The 20,891-nt window shown below is 25.6% G+C and overlaps 4 protein-coding genes across 7 annotated transcripts in view; 2 read left to right on the forward strand and 2 right to left on the reverse strand.

Moving 5' to 3' along the window:
* Window positions 1-459: 459 nt before the first annotated feature.
* On the reverse strand, window positions 460-11,070 carry LOC126895628 (sorting nexin-12). Its single transcript, XM_050667729.1, has 4 exons — window positions 10,606-11,070; window positions 10,440-10,535; window positions 1,648-1,772; window positions 460-775 (listed from the first exon to the last, which is right to left on the reverse strand). The coding sequence occupies exons 1-4, from the start codon at window positions 10,765-10,767 to the stop codon at window positions 670-672; spliced, it is 489 nt and encodes a 162-aa protein (XP_050523686.1). The 5' UTR covers window positions 10,768-11,070; the 3' UTR covers window positions 460-669.
* Window positions 2,426-5,180, forward strand: LOC126895621 (anaphase-promoting complex subunit 5). Its single transcript, XM_050667717.1, has 2 exons — window positions 2,426-3,095; window positions 3,165-5,180. Exons 1-2 carry the CDS (start codon window positions 2,535-2,537, stop codon window positions 4,899-4,901), a joined length of 2,298 nt encoding a protein of 765 aa, XP_050523674.1. The 5' UTR covers window positions 2,426-2,534; the 3' UTR covers window positions 4,902-5,180.
* Window positions 8,138-17,305, forward strand: LOC126895622 (membrane-bound transcription factor site-2 protease). Of its 3 annotated transcripts, XM_050667720.1 has the most exons (7): window positions 8,138-8,223; window positions 8,793-8,939; window positions 11,769-12,010; window positions 12,072-12,175; window positions 13,936-14,176; window positions 15,683-15,863; window positions 16,513-17,305. In XM_050667720.1, the coding sequence occupies exons 2-7, from the start codon at window positions 8,921-8,923 to the stop codon at window positions 17,106-17,108; spliced, it is 1,383 nt and encodes a 460-aa protein (XP_050523677.1). In that variant the 5' UTR covers window positions 8,138-8,223; window positions 8,793-8,920; the 3' UTR covers window positions 17,109-17,305. The 3 variants fall into 3 exon arrangements, with proteins under 3 accessions (XP_050523677.1, XP_050523675.1, XP_050523676.1); XM_050667718.1 differs by lacking the exons at window positions 8,138-8,223; window positions 8,793-8,939 and adding an exon at window positions 11,392-11,649; XM_050667719.1 differs by lacking the exons at window positions 8,138-8,223; window positions 8,793-8,939 and adding an exon at window positions 11,460-11,649 and having other exon boundaries at window positions 11,726-12,010.
* Window positions 17,306-19,401: 2,096 nt separating this feature from the next.
* The window catches only part of LOC126895626 (paired mesoderm homeobox protein 1-like), a 26,107-nt gene continuing 24,617 nt past the window's right edge, over window positions 19,402-20,891 (reverse strand). Inside the window, exons 4-5 of one of the 2 annotated variants that reach the window (XM_050667726.1) lie at window positions 19,811-19,933; window positions 19,402-19,744 (exon numbers count right to left, since the gene is read on the reverse strand). In XM_050667726.1, the coding sequence (XP_050523683.1) occupies window positions 19,602-19,744; window positions 19,811-19,933 (266 nt within the window). In that variant the 3' untranslated portion in view covers window positions 19,402-19,601. The remainder of the gene's footprint in view (window positions 19,745-19,810; window positions 19,934-20,891) is intronic. The other variant, XM_050667727.1, reaches the window with a different exon arrangement.

Raw genomic sequence — 20,891 nt, forward strand, 5'->3', positions numbered from 1 at the left:
ACTATTTAATAACATTTTGAATGGGAGAGTGGCAAATGGTAGACAAAATAATTAACGTTACAGTGGTTGTAATGATTGCAAGGTTGGTAAGCTAATACCGATTTTTGCGTGTATAAGTACAAAACTAACTTAAACCGAGCATCCCTTTACTAAAAAAGGTATATTATTAAAACAGGTTTAACTCGTCCTATATATATAAAGAGATAAAATAGGAAAAATAAAAATAAAAAAACCTTTTCAATTATCTTTGACTAAAAAAAATATTTAATTAACTAAGATATTAATTTATGTAATATAAATAACTTTATTTTAAATTTGTATATAATATATTAAATTTTATAGAATATAATTACAATTATTATAAATATATATATAGGTATCTTTTCCTAAAAATATAAGATAAAATTATAATAAAAAAAAATAATGAAAAATTATTTCATAGATGGATATTCAATAATTTAAAAAAAATGCATTCAATGAAACTTTAAATTAAAATGATAAAATATAATAAAAAATAATAATAATAATAATAATAATAATTTTATAATTAATTACTTAAAACATTCAATAAGATATTGATATAAAGGGTATTCTAGTAATAAACACAAATGTTTGAGAAATGTTTGAACATATCAACATTCTAATAAAGTGTATGGTTTTGAACAAAAATTAAGTATTTCTTATTTTTCCTGGTACATAGTTTTTATCAATGACTGGTTCTTGTAAAAATATATGTAAACATCTTTCATTTTGAGCCAGGGGATGCCCTGCAATTCTACAAGGTCAAATCAAAATATATATATTGTTAGTGATAGATACTAATTAATTAGATTATCAAATACAATACATATATATACAAAGTAATCGATTTATTATAAACCACTGGATTACTCGCAAAATAAATACAATAAAATTTAAAAATATTTTTTTGATTTCTTTTAGCTACATTTATTTTGTAATTTATCAGCTAATATTGACGTTAAAATCAACTTAAAGTGGTGTCAATTTAATTTTTTTTAATGGGAACATACATATTTAACTGACTTGTAAAACAGAAAATAATCTAATTAAGAAATTAACTAATCAATAACAACTTTTGGACCGGTATTTCAGAAGTTATTAACAATTTAAAGAAAGGACTGTAGATGAGAATTGGGTACTCCTATTTTTATCACTAATCATTTCACAACTATATTTTTCATCCTACCTAGATATAAAAATCAGAATAACTTTCGATATACTGGTCCAAAAAATGTTATTGATTAGTTAATTTCTAGATTAAATTATTTTCTATTTTATAAGCCACTTAAATATGTATTTTACCATTAAAAAAAATAAAGTTGACACCCCTTTAAGTTACAAGAGATGATTTTAAAGTCACTATTAGCTGATAAATTACAAAATATATGGAACTAAAAGAATTAAAAATTTTTTTTTTCACTTTATTGTATTTATTTTGCAAATAATCAAGTGGTTTATGATAAACCAATCACTCTGTATGCAGATGAACCAGATCTAACTGATAACTCTTATAACTTATGATCCAATAATTCACCTTGTATGTAAATAGACAATGTATTGTATTCAATATTTGAAGTTAGATTAATAAATAAGCAATTAGTTCCAAAATACATTTAAATTTCTTACTTGTTAATAAATACTTCTAAACCTTTTCGCCGTTCTTCAATAAATTCTTCTTCAAAAATACCATCATCATTTCTAAATGGCATTTGTCTTTTCCATGCTTTACCTGGCAATGGAGGAACAACAATCTAAAGAAATTCAATTTTAGTTAAGCAATTGTAAATACAAAATAATGTAAAAATATTATAAGACTAATTTTTGTTTAAGGTAAAACTTAACTTTTGACAGCGATTTTCTGTACTATACTAAATTTGCTTGTTTATATAATTTTTAACAATATATTTTGTTTTATTTATTTAGTTCGATATACGTTTCAAGGTCGGATGTTTTCCAGAATATTATAATAATGAAATGTTTTTTGTAAATTCTCTGGTCTTCGGTATTTCATTAAAACGCAAATTGTTTAGACTTTGAGATACAAAAACAGAAATACATTAAATATCATTGACAGGATTAGTCATATATTTCGTAAATATCAAATTCGTATATGAATAGCACTAATCCAGGGATAATCGCCCCTAACAGTGGCCTAACTAAAATTTTTTCTCGAATCTTATAATTGTTTACAAAATTCTGATGGTTTGTTTAATCGTTAGATTCTTGGTTCTACAAATTTATGATTTTAATTGCCAACAAATAAAGTTAAATTCCTTTCCTGAATTATAATCATTTTAACATCTTGAATAATCAATTGCAATAAAACTAATGTTCTTACTACATTAGAAAAAAAAGAGCTTCTGTTATACACTTAAATAAATTATGTTGGTGACACTGTTTATGTTACTGTTATATTATATATCAATGATAAAATCGAGAAATCTCTGATATTAAAAATAACAGTATTTAAATTTTACTATATGTTATGAAAAACATTGAACAAAATAGTAATCATGGCTTGTAAAGATTTTACATCAATACCTCATACCAATGCAAATGAAATTCAAGAAAATGTCACAACTCATAATATTCTTGTTGTAATTATTATATCACATTATTTACAAACTTATGCTAGAAGTTGTGGTGCAGAATTTGAAGAGGGTAAAGTTCAAGTGGAAACAGTAGTAAATCCGAAGTTTCATAGGACGTTTAGTATGTTAGTTTTACATTTAATACAGTGTCCAGATTTGACTTTCGAGGAGCTTAATAATTTAATATCTTGTGGAAAATATCAATTACCAGCTGTATTTATAAGAACTTTTCATAGAGAAGTTTACAGAATGGTAAACAGTAATCTAGATGCAGTTATGGATGTATTCAAGAATTTAGATGTACACGTGTTAGATAGCGGTCTGCCTAAAGTTCACCAATGTAAAGTTATAAATAGTGGTAGTCCAATTGGTATATTTTTAAGGCGAGTAATGGTCTATTTCGATAAAATGTTATTTTTGCAAACTGCAGCAGTAATGAATGAACTAAAAAATCATTGCAGTCCTATTCTAAATGATTTACCGGTATGAATACTATATTATAAATAACAATAATATAACAAAAAAATCTAATATCTAACAATTGTTTTTTAGGATTTTAAGAAGGTTAGATTGGCATTGAGTCAAAAAGAAGTTGAACAAAAACAAGAATGGAAAGATTTAAAGAACTTAATAATATCAATAGGAACAACAGATTTACAAAAAAGAAGTAAACATTCTAACAGTAAGTATACAAAGGTAGGTTCATGGTCACCAAGACAAGTGGAACTTTTCATTGCTCAGCAAATTAAACTGTTAAAGATTAATGAATCTGTTGCCTTGGATCCTGCATCTTTACAGCAAAAGTTAAAAGATATACTACAAGCTAATCCAGATCATTTTGATGCACATTATCTTAGTTACTTAAATTGCTTGCGTGTTAAAGAATATTGTGGTGCATTATGTAGTGTTCAACATTATTTTAACCGTCAGACATCTAGAGTAACCAATTTGGATGAAAAAAGTAGAGGTTATCGATACACATCTCTTAATATGGCTTTATTAAATGCATCTTTTAATCATAATGAGGAAGCTTTGCATTATTTAAAAGAAAGTATTGCAGTTGCTCATCAAGTAAATGATCATATTTGTTTACAACATGCTCTAATGTGGATGTATACATTAAGTAAAGGTGATAAGTTAACCATGTTAAAATGTTCTGTGACTAGAAGTAAGGATCTGGAATTGCATCAAATTACATCTTTTAGTTTACAATCAATGGCTCAATATTTAGTTGAAAATGCTGAAAATCCATCAATAGTTTTTAAAGTTTTAAAAAAAAGTGAAATCTACAATTATTTTAACGGATTGACTGATTTACGCATGACTAATAATGTACAAAAAGCCGCAATATGGAATACATATGGTTATCAACGTTTAGCAACAGTTTTTTCTCTATTAGTTTTAGAACATGATCAAAGCAATAACGATGTATACAATGTTGAAAGCAAATGTATAGCCATGTGCAACATTATTAACGATCTAATAGCCCGAGGAGACTATTATTTAGCACCTTTATTAATAAATGAAGTATCTCAGCTGTTTCCTTATGAACATAGCAATTTATGGATAATGGCCGAACAATATTTATACTTCAAGATGTCTTTAAATAAACAAGAATGGCCAGAAGCAGAATTAGCCGCTAAACAAATGGCTTCCATTAATATTACTGAAAGTAAATTAAGATTAGGTGAATTATTTTTAAAAAAAGAAGATTTTGTTAGCGCAACTAACTCAGTTAAACATTTAATTGAAAACAACAATACAAACACGATTTTAACTAAACTTAGAGCTTATTTAATTATTGCAAAAGCTAATGAGAGTGCTGCATTGACTATTTTAATGGATGCAAAACTAATATCTATTGAGTACCATCTTACTTATATGACCGCAATTATAAATATTGAAATAGCTATTATTTTAATGAAACACGAATTTCCACATAAAGCATTGAGACTACTGAAAGAAACTAAACAACAGATATATAGTGGCATAAATGTCTATGACAAAGCTTATATTAAATTACAAATTATCAAAGCAAAAATGATGGTCAATATCATGGAAGATTACGAGCATAGTCCTGAATTTTTAAACAAAGTATATACTAAATTAGGTAAGGTGGCTGAGGGTTTTCATCGGTCAGAAGCAATAACTGAATTAAAGGAAACTATATATTTACAAGCCCTTGTTGCAGATGATTTAGATATGAGACAAAATAGAAATAAACATGCAATGGAATTTAGGCATTTGGAAGAATTTCATGTTGCGACAGTAATGAACTATTCTTTTTAAGCTTTATTTATAAATAATATTTTGAATGAAAATTGTGATATTTTGTAAAAAATTTTGATAAAAAAAAATTGAAATGCAATTGTTGTAGTTTTTTTTTTTTTGGTACTTATTTACAGAACAGACGACTAAGGAAATTGACTAATCAGAATGTGTTATTTTCATATTTTTTAATTTCTAAAATGTATAAATATCTATAGAGCACTCTTTAAAATTTTTATATAAACACTCTTGAAGATGAATCGAATAGAAACCTCAAGGTAAGTTTAATAGTCAAGTACCTTCTATACGTAGAGTATTTAGTAAGTAAGGACATTTAATGTAATTTCTTACACTGAGTTAAAATACATTTAATTGTAAGGTTTTCATATGCAAGACATAATGGAGGATTTTTCTTGTGGGTTAAATGAGTGTGGCCTATCCACATTCTGTTTATGATTTATTCTCTTTTTGATAGTATGGTTTGAGAACAAGGTTAGATGTAGTTTTCTGTATTATTTAGTCATATTTAATATCTATTCCTGTTGCTATATATGTGTGATTTTGATTTTTTTTTATCATAGTATGTGAAAAAATCAAGTGTTTGTAGTAGTATAGAATCCACTTTTGAGTATTTTCTACCATTTCATTTGCTTCAATTTAAAAATACCCAAGAATCCATACTATACAAGTGCTATAATTGTTTTTTTTTTTTTTAAGAAAAGTAGTTTAATCTGCATTTTCTATGATAATATGTTTGAATTTTTTAAGTTATTAACACCAAGAATTGTCGATAGTGTGCCTCTAAGTAATGTTGTTTTACTCATGTTGTGTTATATGCTATCTAATGCTTCTAGAATAACTAAATAAACCTTTAAATATTTAAGAATATTGGGGTAGTTTATATTTCATAATATCCTCAAATATAAAGAATATTAGTGATTTATATATTGACATAAGATATATAGAGTGAACTCTCCAAACGAATGTGCTAGAAATTTTAATGTTAATTATTGGTATTATATATTTTCTCAAGTTTTTAAAGTAGGGTTTCCATTTTATTGACAAAATGTTATTTGTAAATTTTTTTTTTTTTTTAATAATTGTTTTATCATCTATTTGTATGCTGATATTTTTGTTCTCTTTTCTATGTCAAGTCTGTGAATTGTGATTTGTTTGCTGAGAATGTAAAGCTCACTAGTCCATTTTTCTATTTTATTAATTGTATCTTAAAATTTTTTATTGTATTTGTTGGATGTGTTCTACTACTGTTGTAGCTATTATTTGTTTTAAGCCTGGACTGACTTTGACTGAACAGGAACATTATCAATGATGTCATTGATATTTATAAGAACTAGTGACACAGAGCAGGAAGTCTTTTAACACCCTATTTTTTTGTATGTAGTGTTTTGACAGCTTACTGTTTACTTTAACTTGACATGATCAGTTATGGAGAGCATTGACTAAACACATAAATAGATTACCTTTGCTAAAGACATTTTTTTAATTTATCTATGATTCTGGTTCTTTAAGTTGTTTTGTATGTTTCTCTACCTGGGAAAGCCGCTTTGTTCATTTTTTTAATGTACCATCTTAATCTGTTATCTACTATCTATTTTCTCCATAATATTTTCCATTGTGTTGAGTAAGGTTATTGGTCTGTAGAGATCTGTTTGTGCAAATTTTTTTTGTATAAATTTAGTAAATATTATTTTGCTTTGATTGGCAATTGCTATAAAAAGATGATTGCAATACCATCTAAGTTTAGACTGTGATTTTTACATTTGTTTACGATTCTCTTCATTACTCTTGGAGTTCCTATACTTGAAGTTGAAGCTGTCGGTTAGAAAAGTTGTTTTATAGCTCTTATTGCAGGTAGTTGTGGTCGAAGTCATCAACCACTGTTTGTGGGTCAGAAATTGTAATTTTAAGTCAATTGGTAGATATAGGTTTGTATTATTGTGTTTGTTTCTCTTTGAGTATTTTAATTTTATTCCAAAGTACTTTATGTTCACACTGGGGTTCTAGACTAGAGAGGTAAACATTTGCCATCAGCTGGTTTTATTTTATTGACTAAATATCTAATTTTGGCTCTTAGTTTTTTGAGAGTTAGTCAGTTTGGAAGTCCTTTAAAGGCTATATTTCTCCGTTTTATTGAATCTATGATATCTGAATACCACTATGGAATATTATAATAGTATAATATCACTTATACTAGTAATAATTCTAATGAGACTTCACTCAAGGAACACAATTAAAATTTTAACTACAAGCTACCATGAAATCGTTTTGCAAACAATTTTTACTCATTTTAAATAATTATATGTAAAAAAAAAAACGGTAACACAATGGGGTCGTGGCACAGTGGCATAGTTGGGATAAGTATAGATGATATCTGACAGTGATTAAAACTGTCAGTATTTCTGAAAAATGTTCAAAAATCAAGTTAAAAAAGTTTTAGTTTCTATACACATGTTTAAAGTTTTCAACCCTTCTTATATAAAGAATTATAATCTGATTTTAAAAAATGTATGATTATCTTTAGGCTTATTAATGAAGAAATTGCTGGGTAAAACTCCTATCTAGGAAAAAGGACTTAAGAAATGTATGTATTTTGAGGAGGTAAGAATTTTTTTTTTTTTATGTTAATCCTCCAGTATTAAATTCTAAATATATGAGCAGTGCAAAATTTAAAAATAAATTGTGCAAATAAAATAACGAGTCATTTTTCAAAATTACCTTTAAATAAAGAAAATTAAAATTAAAATAAAACTAATTTTTATTTTAATAATTAAATTACACTAAAATTACTTTAAAAGTAGTTTCGTTACTGTAACTCGTGATTCAAATTAAGTTATTAGTCAACACTGATAATAATTTAATACAAAATAATCCAATAATGTAAAAACTATAACACTGTCAATTATAAATAATAATAATAATTATTCTTTTTAATATTTAAAAACTGATTGTATTACGTGATAAGTATACGGTCGTCGGACTTTAGAACAAGTGATACCATAGAGAGATTTATCCGTTTTTTCATGATTATTTGGTAATATTTTTTATCTAAATACTGACTGATATCATTATCCAATTTGTTATTATCACGGTTAAATAACCTTGGTTATTACCATAAACTGTTAATATTTTTACGTTTTGATAAAAAAAGTTTCTTATCATATTTCTAGAGTAAGCGTAGAAATGTAGGTTCAGATCTGCATTAAAACAATGTGTCCCGTCATCTGAGAAAAAAATTGGAATTGGGTGGTTTTGGGTCACTGTAGACGAAGTTGGAACTCTTAAGAAGTTGTCTTAATTTATGTAATTTGTCTACAAGATCTAAGTATGTGACTGTGTGCATTTAAGTTGACTCCTAATTTAAGTATTGTTATATGTAAGACGAGGTTAATGTTAAAGATTTTTTATTCCTTGGTTAATGTTTTATTGGGTTTTGTTAGACAGGCGTTAAAAATTAGTGCTCTTTAGTAGAGTTAATCAATCGTCTAATATTTATTCATGGCTTCTGAAATAACAGTTCAGAAACTTTATTGATATCGTCAATAAAATCCTTTTTTGTGAGGAATACCAGATGATTGATTAACTATGACTCACTCAGTATCTTAAAAACTATGTTTTTTATATTTTTAAAGATATTGTGTTAGTCATAATTAAATACCTACCCTGTATGGTAAATAGGTTATTTTAGTTGCTGAGGTAATTGAAGAGGGAGAAACAATTTCTCTTATTTTAAGCAAGTATTGATTTAAGGGACCTCCCTCAATTGTGTTAAAACTATTACATTTTTTCTTGAAAGAAATGTGTATGTGGTGATAGTAATATCTAAAATAATCTAAAGATATACTAAGAATGATTACTAATGGCAGATTTGATATTAATGTAAAATATTTATAGGTGAAACTAGACTTTTACAATAGCCCAGGCCAACAAAATTTTGGTTTGCAAATTTGGATATTTGAATATATTTTTTAAATGATAATCTAGTGAAACTAGAAGGACATGTTCCTACAGCTGAAAAGAATATGAAAGAAGGGAAATTAAGTAAGCTCTTCTTCCCAAAAAATGTTTAATTTTATACTTTACCTTTAATGTTTAAGATTGGTGGCAACATTAATAGATGTTATTTAAAAAGCCTAGTTGCAAAAATATCAATAAGTTCTATATATATATAGCTTATTTTAGCTTCGATACATAGCTAAAATGCTATTGGTTTTACTATGCCATTTATTTCTGTCTGTATACATCATTACACCCCTTCTACTGGATACCTATTTTGCTCAACAATATGTTAAATGATCACAAAACGAATTGAATTGAAGCTATTAGCACCTTAATTTTAAAAAAATCCCTCCTGTAATAAAGGAAAATTTCTCCCAAAAACAATTGTTATAAAACATTTAATATTAATAATTTTAGTTTTCACTTTATATTGAAATAACTTTTTGAAAACTGATTATTGTGAAATTTTTATGAATACTTCAGACATTTACATTAATATCAACATACTTAATTTGAAAATTCTATCATTTTCCTATTTACTAAGAGGGAACATAATCAGTGTCTGGCAGTATACCAGTATTTCAATTTGATGATATTTATAATTACCGGTAGTTGTAAGTATCATTACAAAGACTTTTATGTTGTTTGCAGAAATAATAAAATTAATGATAATAACCAAAATTCAGTATTAATGGTATATACTCAGTTTCAGTGAATATTTTGCATTTTAATATTTTAATTGGTTGATTGTACTAATTTTTTTTATTTATATATTTATTTCATTTAAAATATCATTCATTTAAACGTAGTAAAAGTTAAACAATAAAATAAATAATTTAATAATTATCAAATTAACAGTAATTTCTCTTAAATATAATAAATATTGATGAAGTTATAATTATTGTAAATAAACTGTAATTACTAAAATACATGTATTTACTGCAAAACTAAAATTTTCGGTATATTAATTTAAGTTTTTAAAAACTTTAACTTTTGATTCATTAATTATTATTTATAAAAAAATATGGTTCATTACTTTAGCAATAATAGAAATACAATAACTGTAACGATTCTAAATAGGTTCTAATATTGATTGTTCAATTTCTATTTTAAACAATTTATATATTTTGTTTGTTTACTATTTTAACATGATTTGCTAAATCTAATTGTTAAAAAAAAGAACAATTCAATTTCTGAAATTTTTTAAATTAAGGTATCAATAAATCAACATTAAAAAAATAATGAACTTGAAAAAAATGATGAAGAAATCATATTATTATCCTTTTGATTTTTAAAATATGTATAAAATCTACAATTTGTACTTACATAAAAAAAGATTCTGAAATAATGAAAATTATATTACTCCCCTTAGAAATTTCTTATTGACAACTTAATGACAAAATTCATAAGGAAAACTATATATTTGATTATAGATGACAATAATTAATTATTGAAAAATTAAGAATATGAACGATTTAATAATTAATAAATGTAAATTTAAAGTATGATTATTTTGATAAATAAGTAATTAATTTATATTACCTTGCTATCTCTCTCAAGTTCATTGCGTAACCATTCAAAATCACTGTATCTCCTACGCACACTAGATTCTTTAACTTTGAATACAGGTAAATTGGTCTAAAATATTTTTTATATTTAAAATTAAAAAATAAATTAAATTTACCAGAAAGTATTTAGGGTAACTTACTCTCATACGGACTTCGTAATCAGTGTAACGCTTTTTAGCAACACCATGTGTGATAGGGTTGAGAATATCAATTTCCAAAAAATTAGCTGGTGCTGCATAAGCATCATCCAACGTTTGTTTTTTAACATTTAATCGTCTAGTTGCTTCTGCTGTATCTACCATTATATCTTGTTAATAGTCGAAGTGATCCAATAAAAATATTGTTATAAGGAATAATATAGATATTTATTAAAAACAAAAGATGTTATCCTTGAAAATATTCTTGAAACGTAAAAATAACCGGTAGATTTAGACACGTTAATTAGATGATTCGGTTCTCGTTTTAACTATGAAAAAACAATTAACATAACAGTATCAATCGAGTAGCTTGTTTTGATACTTGAACGGGGAAGACGATTAATTTAACATGTAACGTAATAGTCAAATGAATCGTCACAATATCAATTGAGGCGGTGCGATAAACCAATTTTTTGATAAAAAAAACCCAAACGATTTTATAAATTATGTTCATTTACTATAGTTCTAGGTACATCAGATTTTAAGCACAGGTCAGCCAACTATAAAACTCAATTTTAGTCAACACTTTTGTAAATATAAAAAAGATAAGATATGCAATCATTGATATCTCTTTCCCGGTTCAAACTGTAGTGTTTAATCCTCAAAGTTATTTAATTACAAATTATTTATCTTGAATAGAGTTTATACAATGAATTACTTTTTTTATCAACCCTTAGTTATATTCGAATAATAATATACAAATTTTATATTATTTGATTTTAATATTATCACAATAATTTTAAAATGTAATATTATTTTTATTACGTCCTGTTATGTTTACATGACATTTTAAAATATATTATTATATTTTAAAATGTTTATAACTTAAGCAATCTATGCAGATTGGTTTAAGGTCTAAATTATTTATTGTTCGTATTAAATTAGTTTATTGTGTAAATACAATAAGGTATTATGGACTTATTTGGTATTCTTATTACCATAGTGTTTTTTTATGTTATCATTTTGTTCCTGGATGTAACCTTCAAGGTATTAAATTAAACACTTAAAATTGAAAAACTCTTTTTAATATTTTTTTTTTCATGTAATTCTAACATTATTTTAGTCTTGTTCCCATTATCCATACTTAGTTTTCTTGCAAAAAACAGGAATAACTATTGGGCCCTTTCAACTACAATGGTATACAACATCATTTAATCGGATGATATTGAAAATGTCTTTTTGGAATCCTAAATTTCAAACTTTGTGGTTCACATTTGGTTCTTGGGTTACTATATGTCTTATAGTACCTTCCATTTGTTTGGTTATTGTTTCATGTTTACAAATATGCAGAAGAATGTATTCAGAGTCATTGACTGTGAAGTCTCAAACTATTTTTTTAGAACCAATTGTAAATATTCATAGTACTTTTTTCATTTAAAATTAATTAAATGTTATTATTTTTTTTGAAGGTTCCGGGTATTAATTTACCAATGTCTGATTTTGGATACTATGTTATTGCGCTAATGTCTACAACAATATTTCATGAACTTGGCCATGCTTTAGCAGCAATAAGGTAGTTACAAAAAATCACAAATCGTATCTAGTCAAAGATATTACCCTCAAAAATTGAAAAAATTTCCTTCGTTCTACATAAATACGGGAAATCTCCAAGAAAAGTAACAAATTTAAAAAACGCAAATTTTTGACATTTTTTTAATCTTTTTTACTTAAAACTGCCATAACTTTTTTCAAAATAACCAAATTAATATTATTTTTTGTATATAGATACAAAAGGTATTTACCTATCATTTTGTATATTGTTTTTATAAATCTGACCCTCTACCTGCCCTTGGGGAGGGGGGAAATTCAAAATGACAACTTTTTCACAAAAAATTATCTTTTGAAAGTGTTCCGGAAATACTGACACTTTTATATATACCTTTGTTATGATAAAAAAATCACTCTGTATATATTAAATTAAAGCTTATGTAATATACTTTTTTATGGAAAAAAGAATTTCGAACTTTATTTTGTCTTCATGGTGAAAATGGCTACCGTATGCTATTTTTGTGTTAAAATTCTTGATTTTATATTTTACATTTTTAACTTTATATTTCTATAACTCTTTGAAAAATGTATGAATCAATACAATTTTGTTATGAGATATACTATTTATACATCTCTTTCATTCGACATACTTTTTTTCAAATTGGACCATTTTCCTTTATACAAGGGGGATTCAAAACTTAAAAATGCATTTAGAAAGTAGAACTTTTTAAACTTAATTTTAATTAAAATATATTTGTTGATTATTCATTCGTAACTTATTAATCAAACATAAATATTTGTTAATTAGAAGGATTTTGTTATTATTTAGGCCATATGCGAAACTAATTATAGATTTGATATCGGCGCGAAAATGGGTTCAGAAAAGTATGTTTTGGTTTCGGTTGAAAATTCCTTGTAGACCAGTACATTTATAAATAAAAAACAATTTTTTTTAAGTATTGCATCAAGACCTTCAACTTTTATATACATTTGTTATAAAAGTAATAAGTACTTTATAATATTTTATAATTTTTCTGTAAAAATTACAATACTAAATTATTAAATATCAATTTCTTAACTATCTATAACCAAACTATCTACAGATTTGCATCGTAGTGTTTTTTATGTTAGTGATTTTAATCACTGTCAGATTAAATCTATATTGGACCCAACTATGCCACATCTCCACTGTGCTGGATTTTTATGTTTACCCTTTATCCCGTATAAGGGAAGCGATTTTAATTTTATATGTAAACTTACATAATACATTAACTTATTTATTTATAGGATAATGATTATTGATAAAGATCTAATTAAGAAAATTACTGGTCAATAGCAACTTTTGGACTAATATTTTGGAAGTTATTAAAAATATAAAGCAATAGTTAGAGACATGTATTTTGTTATTTTTGTCACTAGACAGTTTTAGGCTGCACTCCTACCTAGATATAAAAATATTAATAACTTCCAAAATAATAATCTAAAATTTGTTACTAGCCAGTTATTTTCTTAATAGATTATTATGTAGTAAACAAACTTGTTAGTTGTATATGTTTCCATTTAAAAACATAATGTTGCTACCCTTATGAGATATAAAATTTGAACATAAGAAATACTTAATAATTGATAAATTGAATAAAAACATATTACAAAAAGAAAAACACCTAATATTATTTTTATATTTTAATTTATTAACTGGTTCACAATAACAGAAACAATCTGTATATTTATTGAGAAATTTATTCAAAATAAAAATTAGTTTAACTTATGATTAAATATTTACAGAGAAGATATGCATGTCGAAGGTGTTGGTATGATACTTGTTTTAATACTACCTGTAGCATATGTGCATTTAGAAGATATCACCTTGTTACCTAGTAGTAAACAACTTCGAGTAATGTCTGCTGGTGTATGGCATAATGTTTTTCAAGGATTGATGGCATACATCATTTTAATATTATTGCCTGTTATGATGATACCATTTTATTCAATTGGTTCTGGAGTAATTGTTACTAATGTAGATCAGGTATGAAATTTCCCATACCAACACAATGTTATTTAGTCTCTAAAGCTGTTAAAATTGTAACTGGTCAATTATATCTAGACACAATTGTCAAGTGTTTTGCTAAAACCTAAATGGAAAATTAGGAATAATATCATTTTTTGACTTATAAGTATGAGATGTTTTAAAATAATTTTTTCAATTTTTTTACCTAAAACAGGTAAAAGGCTAAGGGTTATATTTATAGTTGATTCATATGAATAAGTTTTGATTAATCTATTCTTAAGCATATTAATGCTTATGATAACTAAATACAGCCTAGGAATTAGCTATAAATATGTCCATAATTGATCTGTAACATGGTGGATAATTAAGTGGTTTGCCAGGTTTAATAATTCACTGTTGATTTTAAGTTGTTTAAAAATAAGACTGTTTAAGAGATACATTGTATATATGTGTCAATGAAATAAGAGATTTTTCAGGAAGATTTTAAATAACTTTCGTTATGAAGTCATTTCATATGACTTCATAATTAGATGATTGTTCATTTGCAAGTTTTTTTAATACACTATTTTCACTATTTTCATTAGGAGAAATTGGTTTAGCTGGAAATGATTAGGGTAATTAAGAATGTATAAAGTTTATCACTAAATCAAGGTGTTGCACTGGCGTTTATATCGAATGTGGTTTAAACATTTTAAATAATTCTATAGTCAAAACATTAGTTTTATTGTAAGTGAGTTGTCAAATAATAATTTTCAAATAATTGATTTTATTTTACACCAAAGTGATCCAGTTTAAAGATGATTTATATAAGAGTAATTTTAATGAGTTTTTAACTAATACTTAGATTTATTTGATAAAAAAAATGTATTTTAAAAAGCAGAATATATGTGTCAATTATAAATATTTTTAGGGAAAAGTTTTGTAATTTTTAATGTCCATCCAATATGTATATTAAAAAAAAAGTAGTTGTCATTTCCAAAAAAAATATTCTAGCCACCTATGGCTAAATTTTATGATAAATTAAAAATTCTATTTCATAACTGAAATTACAATCAACTAACAAAAATCAGAATAATAGAACATTTCTTTAAGTTTTTTTTTTATAATTTCTCTATAATAATTACAACATTAAATTATTTAAATATCAATGTCATACTAAATAAAATTAATATAATAAGTATTTATTCATTTATTACGCTTATAAATAAAAAACTACTAATCAGGATAAATTAAAGAAATAGGAATTGATGTTGCTTTTGAAATAATCCACCAATTTTTTCAAGTTAAATACAATATAGATTTTATCAAGGATTTCTTATGATAGCTATTTTAATCACTGTCAGATATTATCTTTACTTGTCACAACTTTGTAGTGTTTCCACATGTACTGTATATTATTATTATTATAAATAAATAATAAAATATAAAAGTTATTAAATTTATCAAAACATGGAGTACCTTGCTGTATGTACTTTATATTATGGTATTAACATACAATTTACTAGAATTTATTTTGTTTATTAGAGATCTGGTGTATATGGTAAAGGAGGACTTCTAGAGAATGATGTTATAACTCAATTAGGAGATTGCAAAGTAAATGATTATGAAACTTGGTCAAAATGTTTACAGTATTCTTTGGGAAAAACACAATCTGGATTTTGTTTATCATCTGAATTCGTTCAAGAGCATGATTTAACGAAACATGGTAAAATATTAAAAAATGCATTTGTTGACCAATTTAATTTCAATAATTTAAATCTTAATGAAAAAAATTAAATGTTGAGTTATCAAAATAAAACTATATTATAAAATATATATGTTTTATAACAACTTGATATATTATAATTTTTCAAAAAAGTTTTAAAGATGGTTAACAGTGATCAAAATTATTTTAATTTTTGTCATATTACTGTATATATTAAAAATAATTATTTGCATGGCTAATTTTATACTATCAAAAAATTGGACATCACTTAAGCCTATCATTTCAATTTATTTACAATATAAAAGCACATTTCTAAATATAGCATTATTTTTAAAATTTTTCTTTTTGTATAGTACCTTAATATTAACCTAAGTTAAACTTATAAAAATTAAAAATGTTTACTCTACAATTTAAGATATAGTTGACTCCTCATTAGCATAAATTTCACTAAACTTGTAGCATAATATTTCTCTACTTGTATTTTAGTATTAAAATTGTATTACTTATTACACTAATCCTCTTCTCTATTTGATAACATTGTTGGATAGAAAAAAAATGAATTTATTTTCAAGTCTTATGGTATACATATCTTCATATTTTTCAAAATTAAAAATTAAATGTTAAATAATTTGTATTAACCTGTTTTTAGTTGAGCATAACACTGATGGTACACTTCTCTGCTGTGATTCAAACACATTATCAGATTTATGTTTTGAATATGTGGAATCATCATCTAACTCTCAAGAACTACCACATTATTCGTGTCTTAATGTGAGAAAAGTAATTGAAAATTCTTTGTCATATTGTGATTATACTAATCATTGTTCCTCAGCTCATTGTTATCGACCATCTTTAAACAACTTAACAAAATTAATAGTTATTGTACGGCAGTTAGGAAATGAAGTATTATTTCTTGGACAACCTACAGATTTGTTGTATGTATCTGTAACAGAGTATGTACCTAAGACTGATTACTTATCATCTAGATTACCACAATCCTTAGAAAAATTGTGTAAGTATTTATTGATGTTTGCTGGAGGTTTAGCTGTTATAAATGTTATTCCATGTTTTTATTTTGATGGTGAAAAAATTTCAAAAGTTCTTGTAAATACTCTGCTCAGGGATCATATAGAACATTCTAGTGTAAGATTAGCAATTTCTCTTTGTTTTACTTTTGTAGGTTCTTTAATTTTGTTGATCTACCTATTATTAGGATTTTGGTCTCTTTTAGGGATCATTAAGTAATTTTTATGAGTTATTTAATTGATTTTAAAATATATTAATTAAACTAAATTTTATTTAATTGCTCTTAGTTGTTTAGATATAATAATGTAATGGATAATCCATAATAATGGATCAAGGTATGTTTTAACTATAGTACTATAATTTTATTCCTTTTACAACTGTAATTATTATGTTGAAATATAATTTATTTGTAAATATTTGATTTGATTGATTTATGTTTTTAATAATAATGTCCGCACTTAATATAATAACTAATTGATACATATCATATACCATTTTTAAATGAAAGTTTAAAACTATTAAAACTTACAGTTGATACTATAATGTTTACCTAAAGTATTATCAATAGTTTTACATTGAAATAAATAAAAAATTATAAAATAAAACTTGATCACTTTTGGGTAATAATATTATTTAAAATTCTTCTTCTTCTTTTCCTCACCTTAATAGTGTTTATATGATTTATTATGTGTTCGTTCCTTATCCTATCTTTTCTAGTCACTCCACTCATCCATCTAAGCATTCTCATCTCTGCTACACTCATTCTCTGCTCTACTTTCTTATCAACTGCCCAACACTCTGAACCATATATCATAGCTGGTCTCACTACAGTCTTATACAATTTGCCTTTCAGCCTCATTGGAATTCTTTTATCGCATAACACACCAAATGCTTTTCTCCACTTTAACCACCCAAACTTAATTCTGTATCTTATATCCTTGTCAATACCCCCGCTCATTTGCACAATTGATCATAAATACTTAAATCTTTCTATCTCTCCTATCATATCCTTGATTATTGTCACTGAACTCCTCATTTCACCTACCTCTAAGCCTCTATAATTTACACACTCCTGTAGGTAACCTTTACCTTTAAATATCGGCATCTCAATACTATTCCTCCATTCATTTGAGATTTTCCCTTCTAATAAGACTTTTAAAAAAAGTTCCTTCAACCACTTTATGCCAACACCGCCTAATATTATCCATACTTCTATTGGCACTTCATCTAGTCCTACTACTTTATTCTTTTTCATTGATACCACAGACTTCTATACCTCATTTTTCCTAATTAAATCTACTAATATCCCTAATAAGTCCCTTGTTCCATGAGATATCCTCTAATATCTCTTTTGGATACTCTTCATTTAGTAATTTTTCAAAATACTCTTTCCACTTTTTTTTTACATCATCATCACTCTTTAGTACCCTATTATCTTAAACTTTGCCTTACTTCAATTAATCTATGATCTATTACTCCCACTCTTATAAGTTCTATAATGTTCTTCTTTCTTTCTAAAATAAGTATGAACCACAGCAAGATCATACGATACTGTGAAATCTAGGATTCTTTCTCTCCGTCATTCTTGCCACTAAAACCATATCCTTCATGTACTCTTTCATATCCTCTCCTCTCATTGCCTACATGTCCATTCATATCTCCACCTATCACCACATCCTCATTGCCACGTACTCCTAGCGTCACCTCATCAATCTCTCCAAAACATTTCCTTGTCCATTTCATCACATGCTACTTGTGGTGCATAGGCACTTATTACATTCAACACTTTTCCCCCTAAAATTAATTTTAGGACTATAATCCTGTCACTTTTCCTAGCTACTTCAACTATTTTACTTTTCATATCCTCATCCATTATTATCCCTACACCATTCTTTGTATTAGACTTACCTGAGTATATTATTTTATAGCCCTCGCCTATTTCCCTTGCTTTCTCTCCCTTCCACTTAGTTTCCTGCACACAACAAATGTTCACTTTTCTCCTCTTAATAATAATAATATTATTTTAAATTAAAAATCTATTTTCATTTAAAAATAATAATAATTGTTAATATTTTTATTTTATATTTTTGATGATTTATAGCAAAAATTTAATTATAAAAATATTACATTTTACAGTTTTAATAACTAATATTGTTATAAATTAATGAAAATAATTGGAAAAATTTGAATTTTTAACCAAAAAAATGAAAGTATTATTTTGTTTTTATAAAATTTTAATTATCTCCCAAAAAATACTTTATACCATTTTGTACTAATTTATTTTGACTTATATTATAATAAAAAAATAATATGGGACTCTGACTTATAAAATTTTATTAAATACTTTACTTATATTCAGAAAACTATATGGTAAAAAAGAAAGAAGCAATGATATGGTCAGAAATAACATAATGTCTGACGATTATATATAAATTAAATACTAGATATATTACTGAATTTAATGAGGAATTGGTAGTTATGAAATATCTTGTTTTAATCATCAACATGTATATTGAATAATACTTCATTAAATGTTTTAAAACTATTAAATACTTAAAAAATAATTATATTGTATAAAAATGACAGTTTAAATTTCCATTGTTAGTGACATTAAAATAAATACAAATGTAAAAACAACTGATCCCTAGTAATTAACATAACAATAACAATTAGGTAAAAACAGTATACCATATTAAGTATATTTATTTTAAATTAAATGTGTGAATCTAAGTAATAGTCTTGTGGACGAATTCTCATATTGCTTAAATTTGATGATACAACATAATTTGAATGATGATTTGGTATCAAACAGTTGGAAACTGGTATAGCAGCCATTGAAGTATTCATATGGGATTCTAAACAAAAATCTCACAACTTTAATTCTTAGTAAAGTTATTTTTGAGGAATAATTAGAAAAATACCATTTACTGGTAGGAAAGTTGGATGATAGCTATGCGTGTTAGTAGAATGTTGGAACACACCACAATGATTTAGGCTGTTTGCTTTCCATCCTGAGTACTCCAGGAGTCCACCAAAACTAGAATCTATTATAAAACATTTAAAATAAAATATATGTAATTTATATTGTATAAAATACTTATATATTATAATAATATTATGATAATAATTATCTTTATAGTTTTTTTATGTATAAAAACTATCTGTTTGACTGATTATTATTAGTCAAGTGGATTCAAATGAGGCAAAAACATTAAAGATGCCCTACATCAAATCAAAAATATATTTATAAGTTAATAAACATTAGCTGAACAGCTATTGGTTTTATTCAATCTTTCTTTTTTTTTTTTATGTGTATCTATATATACGATTACTTTGCTTCTACTGGACCTATTTTGCTCAACGATACCTAAAAAGATCACAAAACATGTATACTATTGAAGCTATTGCTCGAAATTAAATTGCTAGTGTTAAAGGAATCGCTATGTATATGGTTAGACGGAAATGAAGGAATTCTAATCTCTTATTTAAATGTTGATAGCCTTTAGAATACTAGGTAGGTAATTACCTTACGTGACCAATTGACAAAAAAAAATTTTGAGTACGCAATTATATACTCTGCAACCCACAAGTAAAACACCTGCTTTAGAACAGAAGAGTAGGTATTTATACCACAAAATTAGTATCATTAAAAATCATTATCTCAAATATGTAGTATGTTCGAAGTTTGTCAATGATTGAACAATCGTCGATGTCATATAAAACAAAAATAAACATAATATATAATCGTTTTACGCAATTTACTGTGAATCAATTTTTCGTCTGTTGTTAAATCAATATTAGCTACTCACAATTTTTTTTTTTTGTGAAGGGATTTATGTTTATTAAATAGGTATAAAGAGCAATAATAAAAAAACGGTTGAACAGTGGGGTCGTGGCACAGTGTGGACGAGGCATAGATGGGACAAGTATAGATGATATCTGACAGTGATTAAAATCACTATCATAAGAAACGCTTCGATGCAAATCTGTAGATAGTGTTTC

This window comes from Daktulosphaira vitifoliae, unplaced genomic scaffold (assembly GCF_025091365.1).
Source record: "Daktulosphaira vitifoliae isolate Bord-2020 unplaced genomic scaffold, ASM2509136v1 Scaffold_1, whole genome shotgun sequence".
Lineage (NCBI taxonomy): Eukaryota > Metazoa > Arthropoda > Insecta > Hemiptera > Phylloxeridae > Daktulosphaira > Daktulosphaira vitifoliae.